Consider the following 23,853-nt stretch of genomic DNA (forward strand, 5'->3'; position numbering starts at 1 on the left):
TTCTTGACAGTGGTTAGTAGTCTGTGAGGCCTTTGATGAACGTAATTTTTATAACTGTGATGCGAGATCGAGAAAAGGAAATTTATAGAAGTTCATAAGCAAGGTTTTCATTGTTGTCCAGAATTTTTTGCATTGGAATTAATTAGTTTGTAGTCTTAGAATGGTGCAGAATCGGAAAGTTAGATTAAGGAGACAACGTACTTCTCTTCTTAATCGGACTAACTGGAGGCGTGTTAGAGATAAACAAAATAGGCTCCCTGGGATCGAAAAGTAAGTGTTATTCCTGAATTTAAAATTGTTTTGTTGGTAGCCTGCAGAATATTCTGGTACCCTTGACCATCTGTACCCCCTGGAGAAAGTGAAATATTTTGCATGGTTTATTTATTTATTTATTTATTTCGTCTTCTTTTACATGGCGAAGTTAAAGCTGTGGAGCCTTTTCTTCCACTTGACCATGTTTACAAAAAAAATTGAATATGAAATAATTAAAATATTGAAAAAAAGGGAGCGATTTTACAATACCGGGAATTTCTCCATTTTGTTTGAAATTTGGCATATTCACTAAATTAGGGCTCCTAATCACGAATCTGAAGTTAAAATTTGGCGCTCACGTGTCAAACTTGCAAAATAAGAGGGTCAGTCATCGCAACCGACAATGCACAATTGCTCATTATTTATCGCAAGATTTTCCGTTTCGAATACTTAAAGAACGAAATATATATATTCCTGATATTACTACGACCCTAAATTTTTTTAACTGCTTCCTAACCTAACCTAACCACGCGCCAATGGTCCATGGGGCTAGCCATAATTCATGAATTTCTATATGTGAGCGCCAAATATTAAGTGCAGATTCGTGATTAGGAGACCCAAATTAGTAAGTATCCGAAATTTCAAACAAATTGGAGAAATTCCATGTATTGTTAAATTATACCAAAAAAAGAAAGAAAAAAATATAAAAATTACAGAGAAAAAAAAAGATAAAGAAAAATTACATATAAGAAAGGTAATCTAACCTATAGATACAGGCACACACACATACATATTTTTGCTCTTACACACGTACAAGCAAATACATAACACTACACTTACTTAAGCACAGTCCAATATTACACATACTTAAAACACAGTCCAAAACGATATACTTTGACGATAATTCATCTTAACTTATACGCTAAATAATTTTTGTGCCTTACGTCCTTCTATCATTCTCTGCACCCGCCATATTATTAGGGAAATCAAACATTTAATTTTCATTGTATAATATGTGTAACTTTAACAATTTTTTGAACCTCACAATTGAGGAAGAGAGATGAATTTCAGGTGGCAACTTGTGAACATTTTCAGTTAATTTTTTCTCGCAGAATTATGTTATTGTGAAGTAAAAGTTTTGGTACGGATCCTTATTTTTTCGACGTGTTTCTTCGCAATTTTGGTAATTATGCGATATAGCCCGAACACCTCTCACTCGTTTATTTCGTTCATTTTAGCATTGATACTTACCTATTCTGGGTAAGAGTCTAGTTTACGTCCTTTTCCTGAGGAATATGTGTCATATATCGTTGGAAAGGTTATTTTATAAGGAATTCAACAAAGTAAATCCCAAGGCGAGGAAAAATTACCTGGAGGAGAAAATCGAGAAAAACCGATGTTGTCCGGATATGCGGAACGTACGGAGGACATTTTTCGATGATGATGCACATATTTAGGGGTGAAATGAGTGCTAATGGTACCTAACTTAACAGGCCTAACCTAACCTCGTAGGCATACCTCGTTCCCGTGAATGGTTAGTGACAGAAAGTTTAAAAAGAAAAACTTACGGTAACACTGTACTCTACCGGAGACGGATTTCTTCAAATTTACAGGAGAAAGTACTTACGCAAATCATTTTCTGTAGCGTTGTTGATGCTCGGGAATGTAGTTTTGATCCATTTTAATGGGAATGCATGTGGTTTTCTACGAAAATCTATTTCCGACGTACTATTGCTGCTGCTGCAAGCCGATGTTGTCTGTATATGCTAAATTGAACGAAAGGAGTGCTAATGGAACCTAACCTAACCTAGTAGGCATACCTCGTCCCCGTGATGGTTCGTGGGGCTATCGTGAATTTTTGGGCTAACGTCAATGGTTTTTGGGGCTACCCGTGGATGGTTTGTGGGAAATAAGGAACAACAGTAAGTACTCGTTAATGTAAGAAATAGACATTATTTTCGTTAGAAATTCATTATTTCACCTAAAGAAATGTTCCGCAATGCAGAATAGTACGTTAGCAATGTAAAAAATTGCGAAATAAATCATTGATAGGTGTCTCCCGAATAGTAAAGTAGTACCAAACTTACTTACCCTACGGATGCCGGAGCGCCGGTTGTCTGCTAGCACGGTTTTGTAAACGGGCAAGAAGGAGTGCAGAAGAAGGACGTAAACTAGACTCTAGCCCTATTCTGCATTGCGGAAGATTCTTTGAGGTGAAGTTATGCCTTTTTCCATAAAATAGTGTCAACTTTTCATATTACGAGTCGTTATTTGTCTTCCTTGTTCCGCTTGGGTAACAGACAATATGGCGTGCACTCGTCATGGATCATTGCGCGTCGTGCTTGTGTTTTGTCGATTTGGAGTGGGTGTGCAGTGTTTCAATCTTCTTAACCGAAAAATACCTACTTTTGTGTTCATTATGTCATCACAAACCATTGCCGGATAGCCCCACGAACCATTGATGTATAGCCCCAAAAACCATCCACGATAGCTGCACTGACCATTTCCGGAAAGGTTAGGTTAGGTAAGCATAGTTAAAAAAAAAATTCTCTTAAAAAAAGGCACATTTGGAAACACTGGCGAGACTGTGTGACTTTCAACGCTCGCGCCATCTGCAGGTACATAATGGAAACAATGGCAAAATGTTGTCGCTTTACAGAAAATGCAAGTTCCTTACATGAAAAGTGATTATTTCTTGTTCTGCAGCATTCTGTGGTGAAGTTTTCAGGTTCCGCAAAAGAAAATACCTCGAAGAACTTCGATAATGCTACAGAAACAGTAAAAAAGATGGGAAAGTACTTACGGAATTGAGTTCCTGTGGACTTTTGGGAATAGTGTTTTTTCCATTTGTGCAACTTATTCGGCCGGTAAATAATGTAATTTTCGACATTCATGTATCTCCGTTGCACGATAGCTCGTGCCACCATTACAGTCGACTACCTGAATCAAATGTTCCGTGCGTTCGATTATGTAAACCTCTGTCAGTGTAGCAACCACGCGGTAGTTTTACAAGATGACGTGTGAGCGTTTTTTTTTCCCCCAATTTAATTTTCTATGTTTGCCTAACCTAACCTTCCGTGAATGGTTTGTGGATCAATTTTCGCTTAAAAACTATCCTTCGGACACCTATAACTCCTTAGTTTCATCAATTTTTGACATTCGTACTTACCTATCTGCTTTGCGGAACATTCCTTAAGGTGTATTGACGTTTTTTTCATCAAAGTAATTGCAATTTTTCACATTACGAGTGCTTCTTACTCATATTCTTTTCACTTGCCTGAGACACAATATGGCGCGTACACCTTCCCACACGTGTCGTGCTTATGTTTTGTCGATTTTCATTCGTTATGCAGTGTTTCAACCTACGGAACCCAAGAAATACCCATGAACAAAGCTCATCTGATCAATTTTTTTACCCGCATTGTTTTAGGAAGAAAATTCTGATGTTTCGTGGCGCTATCTGTGAATGGTTTTTGGGGCTATCAGTCCCGGAATCTGTGGGAAATTTAAACTAAAAAATTATTTTTGTTTGAAATTTTTGAGTCCAAATTTCCCACCAATTCCAGGCTCCGCCCCTGGGGTAATTGACCTACTGCCCCCAACTGCTGACGTGGCCCCGCCTCCGCTCCGGCCCCCTCTAGAGAGTCCCTGTTAAAGGCATGTTAGAAATTGTCTGGAGTCACCTGCCCCCAAATGAGCCCCAAACTTTTAAATTTGAAGAAATCCGTTTCCAGGATATGGAAAACTTACCTGAATTTCACCACACATCCACGACACGTCATATTTCTAACTTTCTTTGCAAACCATGACGGTTCGAAACACTGGATACCCAATGAACATGAACAAAACACAATCACGACGCATGATGATGTATGAAGGTGTACACTCCAAAGGCTATTGTCCGTCGGAGAATTAATTTTCAACAATGTACATGAATTTCCCCTATCATATATTCCCACATCACACAAAACACCTTCCCAATGTTAGACAATACTACATGAACTTATTATGGTAAGTAGTTTCTTCTGTAGAAATGAAGAAATCTGTCCGAACAATAGTAAACTAGTACCGTCGATTTGGAGTGGGTATGCACTGTTTCAACCTTCTTCACTGAAAAATACCTACTTTCGTGTTCTTTATGTCATCACATACCATTGACGGGTAGCCCAAAAAATTATTCACGAACCAGGGTGGCGACAGACCTGGAAAGCCTGGAAAACCGGGAAAAGTCAGGGAATTTGAGGTGTCAAAAAAAGTCAGGGAAATGTCAGGGAATTTTGTCTTGATTGACTTCTTTTTTAAGATATCGTTATGTAACTCTGCACGGGAACAGGAAATCTTGTTACTAAGTTTCGGCATCAACTTTTAGGCTCCCTTTTATGCACAACACGAGAGAGAGAGAGAGAGAAATGTCCGGAGGGGCAGAGAAATGTGTTAAGCCTCTATTACGTGGAAAATACATTGAATTATCATTTTTTCTTGTCCGTATGGGAGTAGTAAGGAGACAGAACTGTATACAGATAGAGGGGATGGGAGCAGGTGGTGGGGTCCGATAGTTGTCGGACTGTAGGCATTTTGTTGGACAAACTGAAGGAACATAGAAACAAAGATACATACGAATTTTGTCGAATATCGCCACCCGACAAAGTATCTCACTACAACATGCGACAGAAATTGCATGCATGGCACTCTTATGGAATTGATTTTTGTTGGATGTCTTCGGACTGCAAGATCCAACAAAAATCGCATGCATAAACAAGAAGAACTTTAGACTGCAAATATGCTGCTGAAATTTTATTACTCTTCTGGCTCACTTCACCTTCTTTAATGTAGCAGTGCTTACGAAGGTTTTCTTTATCATCCTTATGTATTACTGGTTTTTCACAAGTTAACATACGTTTACAATAACATTTGACTATTCTTAGATATCAAGAAGAATCCAACCAAACGGGATATTTATTGAATACTATCACGAAAAAGTGAAACATAAATCTGCATTGGTGAACGTTATAAGAATTAGCAAGTGCATGCTCCCAACCTCAAATTTACTGCAACAATAGTATTGCAATGAAATTAACGCTACTCTCTGTCCTGCATGTTTAAACTCGTGACAGATGGTCATTAATCTCTCACTGAGTAAGGTTAATGTCCAATATTATGAAATAAAATACTAATAAAAAATACGTAAATATTTCAATATCATGTTTACTCGAATCATTCAATCATAAAAGCAAATCACTTTCTTCAAGAATTGACTTTTCTCTGCCAGCCATGCTAAATTTTCACTTTCCATCTACTGATTTATACGAGGGGTGGCCAGAAAGTAATTTCCAATTAGTAGGGACATTGATTTTTCGCAAACGCGGAAACCGTGAAAAATGGTAATTGCTGCGAAGTTGGTTTATGAATGTGCAGTGATGTCTGGTCACATTTTTCGCCCGTTCGAAATATCGAAATAATGCGAATTTGGCATAAAATGCGAATTGTTGGCGTTTTTAGCGATTTTTTTAAAAAAAATGTCCTAAAACAACAAAAAATTACATGAAATCCAACATTCTTGTCTTTTTTAGGCCATGTTTGTATACATAGAAGTGCAAGTTTTCCAACATTTTATTCAAGAGTAAACTATAATGGAATAATTTTGACAGCCAAATTAAATCATGTATTTCCAACGATTTTTCAACTTCTATCGAAACCATTTGCATCACAGTGTAAAGTGGCAGGGTTCTAACAGGAGATCGAGTGCATATGTACCGTCACACGGGAGCCACATCTTCAGTATTTGTCGCGTGAGATGTGTTTTGAATTACCAAGCTAAGTGCGCACCATCGACATTTGTCGAGCGAGAAATAATTGAGTTCAGTCGTTAAAGCGTCTGACTACCATGCGAGAAACCCGGGGTCGATTCCTTGCGGGGGAGAACCAAGATCTTTTCCACCTATTCAAACTGCTCCGGCTCCCACCCAGCGTCATATGAAGCGGGTACCTGGAGGAGACTTTGAGGGCTAAAGGTAGCCAGGAGCGTGGTGCTGATCACATCACCCCTACCTTCAACCGTGATCAAGAAAGTGTGGGGCCCTAACTCCACACCCCTATACACCTTCATGGCAAAGTGCAGGGGAGCACTTTACTTTTACTTCCTCAAAAATCTGTTCCAACATATCAAACTGTCACGAAAATACGTAGACCATGTGACCTACAATTTAAAATAATAGTTTAGAAGCACAATGGAGTATTAAGTTTCGGTACATTTGGCAGAAAAATGTTCTAAAACAAAAAACACGAATTTTGGGGAAGGTAACACTAACAAGTCAAAAAAAAAGTTAATGCCAATTTTCGGTGCTATAATATATCTGTAACTGTCACGTGAAATTGATTGATTTAAATTTTTTGGGTGCGTCGCAACTTATGGTCATTATGCACCCTTCAGTATGTACGGGAAAAATTCCATTATCTGAAACCCTTACCTTAAAATTAAAAAGGCGGTATGGAAAATAACTTTCAAGATATGAAACTCTCAGGAAGAGGCGTAGGCCATGTGACTTACAATTTGAAACAGTAGTTTAAAAACACCATGAAGGTATAATTTCAGGTATTTGCCAGAAAATGCGCTAAAATAAAATGCGAATTTTGGAGAAAATACTGAATAGTGAAAAATAAAAAAATACACCAATTTGAAAAAAATAACAAAAAATCATGATCCCTACCGATTAGGCATAAATAAAACAAGAATATCAGTTGTAATTTATTGCTAGGGAGACAAATTTATGGTAAATAAAAACTGAGGAGAGCGGTAAATAAAATGATAGATCAGCGGTATATACCAGCGGTGGATAAAAAAATGCACACACTTTTTCATTATGAGAGGAAACAACATACAAAAGAGCTATAAATTGATAAACTACTTCATTTTTATATACTGTACACATACACAAGTACTTAGCTGTCCAACCAAAAATAAAACATCAACACAAAATCACTTCATTTCTAAATTGCATATCTCAAGTGATTTATTCATTGTATGTATTTAAAGGATATCCTTGCTGTCCAACAAATAAAATAATCACTACTGCACATACACAAACACATGTTGAAAATCACATGATGATAAACAAAATTCATTCATGACTGAACACAAATGACACCATTGTTTCCCTTGATGTGCGGGAACAGACTAATCTTATCGCTGCTACAGCTAGCAAGTTCAATGAAACTGGAAATTGAGTAGACATTCGGGGGAAGAAAGGAATGCAGCTTGACAGGGAGCGAAGTTTTCGAACTGAGATTATGTGCATGGGAAATCCCAATTTGCAGCGTCTTCCTGATGTGATCGAAGATAAAACGTTCTTCAGCTGCAAGTGGTAGGAAACTTTAGGCAAACGTTTCGTTACAAATCGACAGTTTGCGCGCACAACCTCGATTGCCGGTTTTTGCATGTTTTCTACTTAATTTGATGATATTTCACGGTTATTTCGCGAAAAAGTGTTCATTTCGTGGAAAGCACACATTTCGCATTTATTCGCGAATAAAACTCATGCATATTTCATCATTGGGGGTGTAGTTACCTGCAGAATGTTCAAAATTGCATCTTTTTTTCACATTTTGCGATTTCGCGCATCGCGAAAATTCAATGTCCCTATTTATTGCATTAGTAACAGTGAGTCCTAACCTAATTTTCGGCATAATCAGCAGCGTTGTTCTGGCATTTGTCGTAGCATGGCACTAAATTTTGTATGCCCATGGCATATGTGTCTGACAGCAAAGACTGTCTCTACCGCAGTGTAGCTGTCAAACCCTTGTCCTGCCAGAAACCTCTTCAGTTAAACAAAGAGATGAAAGTCTGTACGTGCAAGGCCAGGGCTGTCTAGGGAGTGGCCCAAGATCTCTCACCTGAAGAGATGCAAAGGGCCCGCATGTACTCAGCTGTATGGGCTGGTGCACATTCGATTGGCCTTCTATGAATTGTCTGCACTGTCGTCTGACCATCCTATCACTAACGACGTCCGGTTTGCACACCTCACACGATTGCTTGTGGCTCTGTGCCAAATTCTGAGCGTGCACGTAGGCTACATCTCAGTCTGTGGGAGACTGTATGAGAGCTGCAATGTTTAACCTAGAACTGTCCTAAAACGGCTGCATTGCAACTGTACCAGGTTACAGCTAAATGCCACTTCTTCCTGCCTGCATGTGTGTGTGTGTGTGTCGCTCTCCGACCACTAGTGCTGCATGTAGGCACCATTGGAGCTGTTTTCAGGATGCCCCTCGTATATGAACTTTCAGAAGCTTCCTGTTTTAATGTGTGGTTAGCTAAATCAGAAGTACCTAGACAATGCAATTCTTTAAATTTCTTGCGTTAAATTTCTAATACCTACATACCCTTTTCGTCAGCATTAATGGTATAACTGCATGTTGTCAGTCTCACAGTACTTCACTTGGATATACTGTACTGAAGCAGAAATCCCATTGATAATGTAAGGAAATATGATACTTTCTTTTGTACAATTCAATTGTTTCAGTTATATGCAAGAGTTAAGTTGTTTGTTTTACCGAGAAGAGAGAAGTAGCTTTATGCATCGAAAAATGAGTCCGCACTCATGGTTCTTGCAAGCAGAGGGTTCCAAACCTCAGTGGAAATATCAACATATAATACCGAGAATGTATAAGGAGACTGATAAATTACAAATTGTATTTTGAAATCAGTCACTCTTCACTCGTATCTCATTTAGTCGTAACTTTAAAAATAATAAAGTATTTTATTTTAAACTTACTGCGTATGATAAAATTTCGTCATCCTTTCCTAGCTTGTGAATTGTAATAATTTTCCAGATTCACTATTTTGCAGTTTGAATTCAAATCATAGAGAATACAGAAATCAAGTCAATTTCATAGAAGATAATATTGGTACTTAACAAAACCATACGTGGATCTGTATGAGTTTATTATTTCCATTTGCAAAAACATCGATTTAGTTTATTTGTAATTGTCAGGGAATTTCATTTCTGCTTGTTTGTAGCCACCCTGCGAACCATTGATGGATAGCTCCAAAAACCAATCACGATAGCCCCACGGACCATTCCCGGCAAGGTTAGCATAGTTTAAGGGGAAAAAATTATCATAAAAAAAGGCACGTTTGGAAACACTGGCGAGACCACTTGACGCTCGCACCATCTGCAGGTACATAATGGAAACAATGGCATAATGTCGCTTTACAGACAATGCAAGTTCCTTACATAAAAAAGTTATTATTTCTTATTCTGCAGCATTCTATGGTGAAGTTTTCAGTTTCCGCGAAAGAAAATACCTCGAAGAACTTCGACAATGCTACAGAAACTGATTTCAATAAGTAGTTTCTTCTGTAAATTTGAAGAAATCCATTCGGGCGATATCACATATTTACCGAAATGAGTTTCTGTAGCATTTAGAAGTTCTTGTTGGTTCAAGGGGGGGGGGGGGTTACGTTCAGTCACCAGCTCCCAAAGTCTCACCTAGGCTGTAGTGCAGAGTGGTGGTTAGGTGTAGGATATATTTGTAAAATGTTATTCTGCTTTTTGCATGGTTGTGGACAAGTAAAACATTTGACAAAATTAGTGAGAAGACAAACTATTTTTGCTGATTTTAGAACTGAGAAGTGTGAGTGCTTTGAATAGCATATAGCCTATGTGTATATGTTGTACTTTGTTTTAACATTCTTGCATTTTATCTTTGTTAAATTACAATTCATTGTATTCTTGGCTCTTGAAAAAGATGTGTTAAAACATTGAGCAAATTAAAGAATTTCAGCAACAAAGGAAACTAAAGTTCTTATTTTTAATTTTTGGTATTGATTTACTTATTGCATCTTTTTCAGAGAACGGTTTTTCTATCCTGCTTCTATGTTAAACTAACCAATATATTTGGATGTGATCTTAACCATATATATACCTATTTTCTTTTTCAGTGAACATGTAAGGAAGGCATGGGACAAAAAATTATCTTTAGAGAAGAACATGTCTAATATGGGATTGGCTTATGATCCAAACAAGGCTCTCAAGATTCCTTCTATTAAGGTAAAGAAATGATATGTGAAATTTTCGACAACTACAATGAGGTACATTTTTGAAGAATGCATAAAGCTTAAAAATAATTTGCAGAAATTTCGGTGTTATTGACACATACATTTCCAAATATCTATACCAAGTTGTTATTACTGCAATGTACTATATTATATCATATTTATAGTTGCTTTATGCAAAGAAACCTGGCACCCAGGTGAAAATGTATTGCATGCCTTGGGAGTTGATACGAGTTATTGCACACATTCTTATTTGCTATAACAAACAGCACATGGACTATTTTATAACAGGTAACATTTCACAAACTGTGAAGTACTGTATAGCGTGGAGGATCTGTAAGAACACGTATGAAAACTTGCAATCTGGAAGATCATAACTCGGGAATTTGTTCAGTAAACGTCCGATGGCTTCCGTGACTGAAGTGAATATAGGACGATAGGGGTAATAAAACAAGGGGGAGTAAGCGAGACAGGGCTTTTTGGATGAATGAATTCGAGAGCGAAGGTAGTCGATAGACTGTGGAGGAGGAATTAGATCTTCGTGCCAAGACTGGGTAAGCTCTACCTTTCCCCTATTCTCAGTTAGAAGGTATTGGTTAAATGTAATCTCTCGTGTCATTTCCCTAAGTTCAGGTTTAGTTTCTCTGTTTTTAATAGGACTGAACTATAGTGATGCCAATGCTATTTTGTTCACCAATACTTTTTCTGACATTTTGCTCTTTTGCTGGGTCTGCAAAAATTCGGTTTCCATTATTTATTTTGCACCAATATTGCATGGATAAACTGTATTTTATGATTGCATAAGAGGTATTTCAATATTCAGGTGTAATTCTCAAGTATTTTCAAGCAAAAATCTGATAATTTAATTTAATATTGGAATGCAATATTTACACACTATTATTAATTGATTATTTGAACAAATTTTAATTATCACCATTTGTAAGCATTGGGACCAGTAACAGTGAAAATTGGTAAGAGTGTTGGCATTGGTATGGTATTTTATGAATACAGTTCGAAATTAAAACAATGAGCTACATACACATTTACTGTTAAACAGATTGTACCCAAGTGCTATTCTAGACTCTACTTGTAAATCAAGGAACTTAATATACAGGATGTCCGAAAAATAGCTCTGGGGTTATGTTAATTAATTGCTGACCACCTACAAGGTGTAGGGTTAATTAATATGTTTCCATGTGTGTACTTTTATATGTTATTGCATGTATGTAGTTGTGCTTTTTACTGAATATTAGATTTCCCTGTTCTTAGCTTCCCAGTTGGGGGAGCTGTCTTTCAAAAGACCGTTGCTGTGGAATTTTCCAGTGCTACGGTGTGAACGTCCACAGACTCCCACCGCAACTATAAAAAGGGCTAGTTGGGCTTAACAAAGAAAAAGTTTTTTTTCGCACCTTCACCTTCCTCTAGTTTAGTCCACTGATGGTAACAATGTAGCATTTGGTGTAAACCAACCCCTGTTTGCTGTCCCCAAGTCCCCTCTCGAAAAGCTTTGCATATTCAGATATTTCTGAATTGAAAATTAATGCCCAAAAGGAAAGAAATAAAGGCGTAACGAAACACATTTAATGATCGGAATATAGTTAAGTTGAGGGTAGGCCCGTAGAGTTATTTTAACTCTGCGGTAAAGGAAGTGCCAATGGTGTAGGCCATAGGTGCGCATTTTGTTGATTTAGAGTTATGTTGATTTGGTCAATGCACATATGGAAATGCTATGTATGTGTATATAAAAACAGCATATAGTAAACCCATGTAATCCTACAAGATAATGTTCTGATTTCACTCCCAAGAACTATAGTACTGATATTTTACCAGATGTTTATTCACTTTCTGTACTTGTTAAATAACCTAGGTACTAGATATATAAATGTTATGTGTAACTTTCCTTTCGTAATGCCGTCCCTGGTTCGATACCCGGTGGACGCACATAGTGGTTCGGATCCTACTTTGAACTGTAGGTCCAGTCCCAATTAGCCTTACTGTGCATAAAGTGGACTTAAAATACCAAATCAACCAACCTTTTGTAATTCCGGCATTTACTATAATCTGCTCAGGAGGTACCTAGGGTGAGGTGTGAAAGGAGAGATAGAAAGGATTGGATAAGGGAAGTAATCCAGAGCCGGATAGAAAGCAGGGAAGCGGGGGCAGCTTTTACAAGTTATTTTATTACATTGTGTGTCATGGGTCTGGGTAACATGTTTTTTGGAAGTACAAGGTTGAAAGTTTCATTATCTTTAATGTAATTCAATGTGGTCACCATTTACAGCCCTACATCAAACCAATACCCCACTTCAGTCCACCCTTCTGTATGCATATTTAGGAATTTCAACTATAGTTGTGGTACAGCGCCTTGAACACGTAGTGTGGAAAACAACCGAAGAAACTGGTTCCTGAGACGGATGACAACATAGATGGCAGTGCAATCAGTATTGCTGCTAGTTTTCTTATGAAAGTAATGCAGCTTAGTTAGTTTTTGGAATATATTGTGTAGATTTGTTTGTCTTGAAAAGCGGTACGTGAATTGAGGGAAACAGTTATATTTATGGAGTGATTTGCAGTCACGAAATGGCATTAACTGTCGCTTGGAAGCAAGCAGTCTGTAATCAATGCAGCCTTTTGAACTGTAGGGACACAAGCTCTGACTGAACCTTTTCCTCAAGGAGATTTTAGATCAAAGCGACATGCGACAAACGATACGGGGATTTCACACAAAAGTGACATGGGTCCTTCTGTCCAAGGCAACTTTCATACCAAAGCAACATGCGACACATGTCGCTTGGAAATGAGCCAATCAAGAGCAACATTTTACATCATAGCGGCATGGCGGCTGCACAGGCCAGTGTTCGCTTGGTGAAATTCTCAAGCGATAAGTGCCACGTGATGCTTGTCGCTTTGGTGCGCAATCTCCCTAAAGCAAGACACTCATAGCATCGCGCATGCGCGAACAACAAACCAATGCAATACGTTGCAAGATATTGAGGAAATGGTCAAGTTGAGCGACACATGCAGCTTATCGTGTCGCCTAGATCTGTTGTTGTAACGTGTGGTTTATTGCGTCGCCTAGATCTGTTGTTCGCACAATTAGCAGCGAACGCTTGCTAATAGAAAGGCACCATGCCGCTTGTCACTTAGTTGGGAACTCCCCCTGTGGTGTGTCGCTTCAGTCTTGAGTACACTTTCTTTAAGGTGCTTTCCAACTGAAGTAAAAAGGAGCACGCGAATACGACATATGAACATGTTATGACAATCAGTTTTTGTCACCTACTTTTTTATCCTAGGTTTTCATTATTTTATATTTTCTGTAACCTTCGTATCCTCTTGAAGCTTCGGTAGAAAAACACCACGTTTCTGAACCTTTTGTGTTTTTCTGCCTTTGTCGACTTTTCCCCCTTTCGGTCGTAGGAGCTCGGAACTAACAATATGCTGTGATAAATCTTTCACTGTTTTTGAGCGACTTTTGTGCATTTGGCGACGGAAAGTCAACGTGGGAGGCCAATTACTGGAGGAACATGTTACGTACCGGATGAGGGTAGAACTATTCTTTTCACCCCATTCTAACGCAACACGTGTGCTTGAAGAAGCTGGACCAAGCAAAAAGCGATGCTTGACCACCAACGTCGTAACTTCAGGTTTCCGCGCCTAAAAGTCAGTCTGTTGTATTCGAAGTTTCAAGCTGTCTTTATATAGTGGCAGAACGAACAAACACCTACAGTCTACCGCCAGTTTGCGACAGACAGTAAAGATTCGGGACTTTGTTTTTCTACCGCGCCGTGTATTTTATCCTGCGTGAGTAAGTGACAGTGACTAGTTGTACGAATACGCAGTGTTAAATTAGTGACCTGTGCACTGGATTCGCGTTATTCGTTTTGTGACGAGGAACATTAATACAACTATGGCGGGCTAAAATCAAGAGAAGGAGGCCTACGGGTCTTCCTAGCCTGCATGAAGCTGACAACGCAGCAGATCATCGCTCAGCGTCGCGATGTCACACCACTAAAACGCCGCCACAAGCGCCACGAAAGCCACAAATGACGCCCCCAGCCCGATTAGAAGTCATGAAATGATACCGCCGAAAGCCGCCAGTCGAGACGCCGACGCCCGACGAGAATTCTGCGGAGAGAGAAAGAGAGAGAAATTGGAAGATGAAGCGACACCAGCTCACACTTAGATCTACCGTCTAGAAGAGAAGATTGAGATAATGAAGCGACACCTACTGCGTCTTGAGACGACGCCGACGTCCAGCGTGAGATTAGCAGCGAGAATCCACGAGTACCCCTGGTAAAGAAACTTCGCCCGTTTTTTTGCCGTCCCCCCAGAAAGAGAGAGAGACGATGCGAAGCAATTAATCGCTCCATTACGAGGCCGACAAGATGATCGCCGTGATGTTGAAGCGTAGAAGGAAGGTGTGTCCAAGAAGATTGCGAAGTGCCGCTACAAAGAAGTAATGTGGGGAAGTGTTAGTGTTGCAAAGAGGACCGCGGATCGACGTCCCGCCGCCGTTTAGAGGACTACGGTAAACGTCGCTGGAACGTCTAGAATGTCGAGATGGTATAGTATACTACTGTTAATTTTCTATATGTGTGAGTGATCATCTACCCAAGCCTCCAAAGATCGGCCGTCGGACGAAAAGATACCAGTATTTAAAATTAAAAGTCGCAAAGGTATTGATTATAATTATTTCTCGCCAGCATCATCTAAATTTCACGACAATTGCTAATTCGGAAGATATATTCACAGCATACTGTTGTTTTTCCACGCTCTGTGCCGAACTGTTGAGTAATAATTTTTATTTATGTCACCTTATATGCTTTACTCGGTAAAATATTTGATTAAAAACAGCATAAATCGTGTATCTCTTGCATAGATCACCTCTCAAGTTTGCTAAGTGAGGAAGTAAATTAACTTCGTGCTATTTTTAATGTATTCATACATCAGTGTCTTCATTTTTATTCTGTAAACATGTATGCCTTGCAGCTGATATCTAAGCCTAATGTTAGTGAAGTTCCAAGGCGCATTAGTGATATTTCTACAACAATTATTTAAATGTCTAAATAAATTGCAAGAATATAAAGTTTACGTGTCATGCCCGTTGGCAGAATGTAATGAGCACGCGCAGATGAAAGTTTTGTATCTTTAATTCTAAGAAAATTAACGTCTTCGGGCGCAGTTTAATATTCATAAGAAAAACTAAATATTGCATGGTGTCTAAAAAAGGGCCAATGTATTTATCTTAATGTAATTTTTCCCTTGCGGTATGAGAGAGTGTGTGAATGCTTGAATGATAGTGAGGGGTTGTGTAATGTGTCTATTTTTTGTGTTATATAATATACATTATTGTTATATATGATTTGACTATGATTTGTGTTTAAACATATAGTATACTAATCCTCATAACTATTGGTATTTATATTTTAGTTCAACGTTAAGTCAGCAAAGCATTTCTGCTGGCTAACATCAATTATTATTATTATCTACGTCATTATTATTATTGATTATTATTATTATTATTATTATTATTCAACGTCACTTTATGCACGAGTCGCCTATTCGTCGGGGGTAAAAACCGATCCGGTCACACGTACCCTGGAATCAAACCGTTTAGCTGGGCCCGGCACCTAGGAAGGGGACTTCGGTCTCCGGACTAAGTGTCAAACATAGGTCATGTACAAAGGCCCGGTGAGAATTTGGCACCCGAACAGGGACCGGACTATCTTTTACCCTCGTCGAGGGAAGTACATTTTCAATTTTTTTAATTGATAGATAGCGTGAGGATTGTTTTCATTGCTTTGGTTAAACTTTTATTAGGTATTTTGTGGCATTTTTATTATTTTTTTTGTGACATTTAGTATTTTGAGTTTGCGTTATTCATTTCTTGGCGCAATTAAGGCAATTAAGTAGGCGAATATCGGCAAGGGCGAATTTTCTAGGAATTATTTCATGCAAATTTAGTGGCGACTTTGTTTTGTGTGTGTGTGCGTAGGCTTCTTTGTAGGTAGCAGAAAGGGGACCCGTCGTGCCCTCCTCTCTGCACTTTTGATAGTTATTTGTTTGTATTGTTTTTTCTGTAGTGCGTTTCATGTTTTTGAAGTGTAGACTTTTCTGACAACCTCAGGACATAGTGAGTGCTTTTAAGAATCTAATGAAATTGCGAAGTGATAAAATTATTTACGGAAACATGAGCGAAGCACGGAATTGTGTAATTTGTGGGATTGAAATCCCATTAGGTGTAATAGGCCCGTTGAACGAAGTGCAGCTGCGTTGTAGTAATTGTGTTATTTCGTCAGGAATGTCAGGACACGGCGGCTTAGTTGTAAATACTGAATCCACGCCGGCTTCTCAAGACCTCAATCAGCTTACCGCTACCCCCCCAACTCCGGAAGAAGCCATCCCGGCCGCTGACGTGTTGAACAATAGCACCGGCACCAATGACCAAGTTTTTGAAATGCTACAGCAATTGTTGCAAGTGGAACACGCGAAACTGGAAGGGAGGCTCCAGGAGAGGATAAACACAGCTAATGTGGAAACGCAAGCGCGAATCGAAGAACTTGAGATCCGATTTCAGGAAGTGGTGCGTGTTTCGGCGAAACAAATAACTGAACGTTTTTCCACACGCTTGCAAGGACAATGAGAAGAAACTCGACGCGGAAGTCGCTCGCTTGGATTCCCGTGTTGATGACCAGGACCAGCACTTGGCAACGCTGTCGCGGCGGACAGACCAAACGGACCAGGATTTGGCAGTATTGAGACAATCCTCGGCTCAGCTTGAGGCTACCTGTCACCAGAACTTCGAAGGTTTGAGAGAGCGCGTGGCGAAAACAATAGGCGAGGTTGATGACCATTCCCAAAAGATACAGGCTTTGGAAAGAAGAATGGACATTTTGGACCTTTCTCACCCTCGCGACCGAGAAACGCCAGAGGCGAGGAGAACTTCACCACCTGCTGCTTCTAATGTTGCTTTGCTCAACCACGATGAACCTTCAGCGCCGATTAGGACAAACGGCGAAAGGGGGGCAAGGAATGATACATCCCCACTCCAAGCACCCAGCTGGGAAGACCGTCGCCCTGCACCAGCTATGACCAGAAGGGCCCTTTTGCCCCTTGCGTATAAAAAAGAGTTTAAAAGGTTCAATGGAGCAGACCGACTTTTGCCTTCTTCCTTTTTAGATCACTTCGAGACAATCGCGGAGGAACTTTCAATGGAGGAAGCCGAACGGTTAATTGTATTGCGGGGATTAATGGAAGATCGGGCCAAAAATTGGTACGAAACCCACGAAAGGCATTTCACTTCGTACGAGGTCTTTAGGGAAATGTTCCTGAGTTACTTTCAAAGGCCCCTACAGGTAGAAAGGATTTTGATTCGTCTAAGGAATGAACGCTACGACCGAAGCGCCGGGTTGTCTTACTCAACATATTTTTGGAAGAAATACAACGAGTTCAAACAGCTCCAGCCGCAAATGACACCACCAGAGGTAATCGCAGCGCTGATATACCATTTTCCCCAGGATGTCAAACGTCATCTCAACGGGACATGCGTATATGATCCGGACTCCATGTCACTCACCTTGGAAAACTTATACCAGTGCGCCGAGGAACAAGAACGTGAGAGAGCAGAGCGCTGGGACAAGCGACGAAGGGCAGATGACGATCAACGTGGCCGCAATCGCCGCCAGCACGTGCAGGTGGTACGGCGCGGAAGTGAACAGCACCACGCTCCACGTGCCGACGAACGAAATTCTCCACCTGCACCACGACCGTTTCGAGGAGGGGCGCGTCGAGGAATGAATAGGCGCCGATCGCCGCGGGGCGCAAGACAAAATAACCGCAACAGCTTTTTTCAGAGAGGACAAGTGCGCGATGGATATTACGAGCATAATGGTCGATCGAGAAGTCCGCGATCGGATGAAGAAAGCAGGGAGCGACTTACCTGGACCAGGCAACTGCAAAGTCCAGCAAGAAGAGGCGGAGATGAGCTGACCCCAAGAAGTGATTCCCCAACACCTGGCGTCTCCGGACTTCAGCGTTCGGGAGACCGCTCTTAGAGATTTGAAGTTTATGTTAATGGACTAGTTATATTTTTATATTTTTCTCTTGTGTCATTATTGATTTTTTATATGAGTATATTCCAATATATTATCTTTTTACGTCCTTTAAGGATTGTTTTATTGTGTATTTACTCATAAAAACATTTTTCAAGTATAGATTCTATTCATATACAGGGTGTTTCAAAAAAGTGTTCATATACAAGGTGTTTTTAAAAAAATATGTAACCTTCAAAAATCTCCCCAGCCGAGAGCGATTTTGGAGCCTACGATTTTTTTTTAAGTTAAGGGGGGGGGGGGGCGAGAATGTGCTGAACATGTCGTGTGCTGTCTGGACCCTCATGCGCAACAAATTTTATTTTACAGTCTGGAAGTGTCTGTGTCACTAGTCACATCAGTGTGAACATCCTGTGTCGCTTGTCCCATTGGTCTGAAAGTTTCCTTACACTCGTGTTGATGGCACTAAGGGAGTTTTGTGGGTTTTCCTTTGTCGTTTCATGCAATCATCAGTTATCATCACCGCGATTAGTTTCAAGCGGATGAAAAGAGACAGTAAATATCAAAAATACAAATGCTTCAGTGTGTATTTCTTTAAAAGTAATGATGATGATGATAATAATAATAATGAACCCAATTCATAAACAAACATTTAGTTACCAAGAGCATTCCATGCATATATTTTCTCCCGTATTATTAATGAAAGTAACGATAACAGGATGTGGTAGACTGTTTGTTAATATATTCACAACCACTGTACCAAATATCAGCAATTATCACATTCATAGAAATGCTTCATGTAAAAGAATCTGACATTGCAGCGAAAAAACTCCATTTACTTCCATTATAAGCAGATGAATATCATGCAGAGACTGACACCAGGAAGTGGTCAAGTGATTGGATATTTTCTTAATGCACGGTGTCTTTTACATAGCCACAAATGAAACGTAGTTGTGGTTATAGCCACAAATGAAAGAAAAACATTGGCATCAAATTGTGACTTGCCAGTGGCCAAGGACTGGGACCTGCTCTGGCTATCCATTTTCCTGGGAGTGAGTTGCACAGCTTCTATGAACAGCTTAACTTGTGCAGCTATGTAACGTTACTGCTATCTGGTGAGGAATGCATGTGAAGTAAAACTTGCTTGTTGTCATTTCACGATTTCACTCAAAACACCATAGAATGCAGCAACAAAAATAATAAACTCATGTTTGAAAATAATAATGCCTGTTTTGAACTACCCTTGTACAGGGGTTAAAACTACAAACAAATGAAAAATTTTAAAAATGTTCGAGTGACCAGTGCTGGCATCATTTGGTACGGATTGACCCTGAAATTTTACGCAATGTCAAAAAAACGTAAATTTTTTAGGAGTAAAAAAAAACAAAAAATTTATTTTGTGTAGAGAAAGAGCATGCCTTTGCAATGATTTTCAACATCAAAAGCTTTTGGTTCCAATACCCACATGATGAAAATTCAGATTTTAGTAACCTATTTTTCCCACCACAAAAATTAGGCTACAAGTCCATTGTTAGTCTTTTTATAGGCATTTGTAAATTTTTTTGAGTGCTTATGTATTTTTTCTGAAATCCTCATTATTTCATTGAACTTTGGGTAAATTTCAGAGATCTGATCATTGGTTAAGGAGAAAAGAAAAATGCATGCAAGGGTATCTTTTGTCGAGGGTGTCAAGAGTGACAGACAACACTGATTTAATGACATTTCAAAGTGCTGTAAAATGAAAACCGTTTGAGATAGTGAAAAAAAATTAGGGGGTTTCTTTGAACCATAAAGGAAGGGTGTATACTGAATTTAATCGAAATCAGAGATGTTGGGTGACATGACCCTGTACACTGAAATGCCCCAGGGCGGTAAAGGCTCAGAACATTCCAGGTGCCTAATATAATATCCTTATTCCTAATGTAGAACTTATTCTTAGTCCAGGGATCTCCCAAAGTAGTCCCTGCCTGGAGATCCGAATGGGAGACTATTTTACCTCCGGAAAAATCAATCTTGTTTTGTATTTCATAAATATCCACATAGACAAAGGTAATACTCAGTGTAAGTTTCATATCCCTATTACTTTTTGTTCAAAAGTTATGTACGTTCAAAGTGTCAGTTGCATGATGTTTTACGTGTGATTTATAAATGGTATAATTTAGCATGCTCTTGTGTGTTAATGTTCACATTTTTCATTAAAAATATTTTTATTGAAGGAAATAATGACACCAGTTAATCTTGAAGTAGACAATTTGGACGAAGATATGGAGGTTGAACAAGCAACAAAGGCCGAAGTAGCTGAAACTCTGGAAAAGGAAGCAAAACGTCCAAGGCAGAGGAATTTTGAACTTCCTAAGGGTACAGTTCGATGGCTTACAAAGCTCATGAATAAATATGGAGAAGATTACAAGGTAATACATAGAATATAGAACTGATTTATTACTTTCATACCAGAGTTGTAAATATTATATTTTGTTTTTCTTAATTTTTCACTCTGATTGATTTTGTTCATTTTACTTCGCTTTTCTGACATTTTTGGCTAATTGCAAAGATGAGGATAAGTGGTGATATGATGAAGCAACATTCACAAAGAACAAGAATCGAACCCAGGACCCTACAATGCCAGCGATCCCAGGTTCGAATCTTGGCCTGGATGTTTGTGAGTGTCAATCCATTGATTTCATCACATCATCGCTCATTCCCATCTTCACAAATTAGCCAAAAGTGGCACAAAAAGCTAAGTAAAATAGAGCAAATCAATCAATCAATCGAATCCAGAACCCCTGGCATCATAGCATGCTGTGTTAATCACTCTGTTGACTTTCTCTCTGTTTGCAAATACAGTAGGCACCCAGTCGCATCAAATACAGTCGGCTTCAGTTGGTTCGGCCTACCCCCACCACCTTGCCAGCGACACCACTTGTTTGTCTAGTACTGGAAAGTATTGTGCTGTACAGATCAGTCGTTTACAGCTCTTGTGGACTTACTGCTCGCGTTTGTTCGTTTTTTCATCTGTACTGTATCGTTCTGTGCACTGTGTTGTTTTGTGTGTATGTGTACTATTGGAAAATAAGTGCTAAACGGAAATGTACATTTGTGACTATAGAACATAGATTACAGGCTCCAGAGCGCATAGATAAAGGAGAATCAGTCCAAAGTAGACAACACCTGATGAGAAAAACATCATGTTGTCGGCAAGTACTAAGTAGGCCAGATGTAGTTTGTTTTTTGTAATGTAAAATATGCTTAAACATGGTTTAAACTACCGTATAACTAATTTTAATGTATGGCCGTACTGTAGCGTTTATAGGATTTATTGGTCTTTTTTGCATTACTTCGGTTCGTTCGGCCACTTTTTAGTTTGGCCTACGTTTCGGTCCCGAGGTGGCTGAACTAGAGGGCACCTACTGTACTAATAACAACAACAAGATTTTCTGTTTATTTTTCTTTTCCTAGTTTCAATGCCATATTTTTATTTTTTTGCCTCAATTGAATAATGTATATTGTGTGTATTATCAGACATTCAGAGTAATAATATAAAATACACTTAAGTTTTTTATAGTGCCTCATTTATCATGTTGACATGTGATGCGAGTTATAATATTTACTGCGTAAGAATAAATAGAGTTATTTTGAAATCTGTGCTGAACACATTAGACTTGTTTCAGTGTGGAAGAATTGACTCTGTGTCCTTATAGGTAGTTGATTGATTTGGTTTATTTTACTTCGCTTTTCTGCCACTTTTGGCTAATCACAAACAAGAGGATGAGTGATGAAATTTATGAAAGGACACTCACAAAGATGCCCAAGCTGGTATTCAAACCCAGAACCCCTGCCGTCATATCATGCTGCACTGCTCACTCTGCCACGGAGGTCGGTCTCATTGGTAGTGTGCACAGGCAATTTGTAAAGATTTTTGTTTCAGTACTTAGGGTCCTGTTTTACCATCTTTTTCGCTTTGGAGATTTTTAAAAAGGAAAATTGGCTCAGAATGGCATGGTCCCTCTTCCCTTCGAACCAAATTTGAATGCAACAGTTAGTCTAGGGTTAGTTCTCATTTCCTGCTCTTAGGCAAGATATTGGATCGTCACCATCTCATAGAAATGATTGAGAAATCGCTAGGTTGTAAACTATGCAAGGGGGACTTTGTACATACATACAGGGCGATGGATCGGGCATGCTAGTGATAATGTGGTTTTGAAATTGCCACCACACCTGATCCCTTGTGATTGGTGCAATGTGAAGGGTCTTGTCTATGCCCTCCTTCTTCCTACAAGCCCAGAGGAACTCTAGCAGAGAATCGCCTTCGTACTGAAGATTGTTACCGCAGACATGCTGCAGCGTGTTTGGCAGGAGATGGGCTACCAACTTGACATGTGCTGTGTCACAGGCATATTGAACACTTGTGAACAATCGTTTGTGACATCCACATACCTTTGAATTTCTTATTAAATTTTTTTATGCATAAATCTTGTTGAGTTCACCGTGTAGTTTCCTTTACCTTGACTGTGTAGTTACTAAGATATTTACACCTGTAACGATATCAATTTTTTTTAAAAAAAACACTGTATAATTAAGTATTATGTACCTAATATATGCCACTGAAGTTCACAAAATTACAATTTTTGTTGCAGGCAATGGCAAAAGATAAATCAAACTACTATCAGGATACATGGAAACAAATTCGTGCGAGAATAACGCAGTTCAAAAAAATCCCCTCGCAGTATAATGAGTATTTAAGAGCAAGAGAAAGAAAGAAAAGTGAAATGATGGATGTGAAGTCAGATTGATTGTGTATCAAGTGACTGAAGGTATTCATATACTGTGAATGTGACAAACTATTTTGTGAAGGGTAAGCTCCGAAGTTGCACAACCCATCTTGATAATATAAATACATATGTTAATGTTTATTTTAAATAAAGACAATGACTGGTATTTTATTTATTGAGTAATTGATTTGATGTGTGCTAATAAATTGAAATTTGAATCTCTTGGTTAGGCATCAATAGTTTGTGTAAACTGGAACACTATAATTGATAAACATATACTGTTTTGTAGAACAAGTTGTTCTCCATTCCTGTATATTTTCTTAATTGACATTGTAACTACTTGTCTGCAATTAAAGCTGATAAAAGCACTCTTATGTGATGTGCCCACCCACTGAATGAATAGTTGCGTCACATTGGTGCTTAATGTTTGCAACTAAACAACACAAACTGGAAGCTTGTGAAGTAGATGGTGGCCAATGAAATTAACTGAACAATAAAAATAAATTTCCTGCACAAAGTACCTCTTTGGAGTATTTATGGAGGGTGTCACTGTACGACAAACTTTCACATCAAGATGAACAACTTGTCTGAGTAATGTTTTCCTCATTTGGCATATTGGAAGTGATTTTATTAGGGGTCAGGTGAGCGATGACATTGCTAGAAAAATTTCCGTTCAAGATCATGCATCCCACGAATCAAACCTCGGACTCCCATATAGTAGTAGAATTCC

The 23,853-nt window shown here is 39.0% G+C and overlaps 1 protein-coding gene across 1 annotated transcript; it reads left to right on the forward strand.

Annotated features, from left to right (window-relative positions):
- Positions 1 to 20: 20 nt before the first annotated feature.
- Positions 21 to 23,626, forward strand: LOC145984196 (nucleolar protein 16). The gene is made up of 4 exons (XM_083117725.1): positions 21 to 270; positions 10,190 to 10,298; positions 20,571 to 20,765; positions 22,989 to 23,626. Exons 1-4 carry the CDS (start codon positions 161 to 163, stop codon positions 23,142 to 23,144), a joined length of 570 nt encoding a protein of 189 aa, XP_082973851.1. The 5' UTR covers positions 21 to 160; the 3' UTR covers positions 23,145 to 23,626.
- The last annotated feature ends 227 nt before the right edge of the window (positions 23,627 to 23,853 follow it).

This window comes from Lepisma saccharinum, chromosome 1 (genome assembly GCF_977018435.1).
Source record: "Lepisma saccharinum chromosome 1, izLepSacc3.1, whole genome shotgun sequence".
NCBI lineage: Eukaryota > Metazoa > Arthropoda > Insecta > Zygentoma > Lepismatidae > Lepisma > Lepisma saccharinum.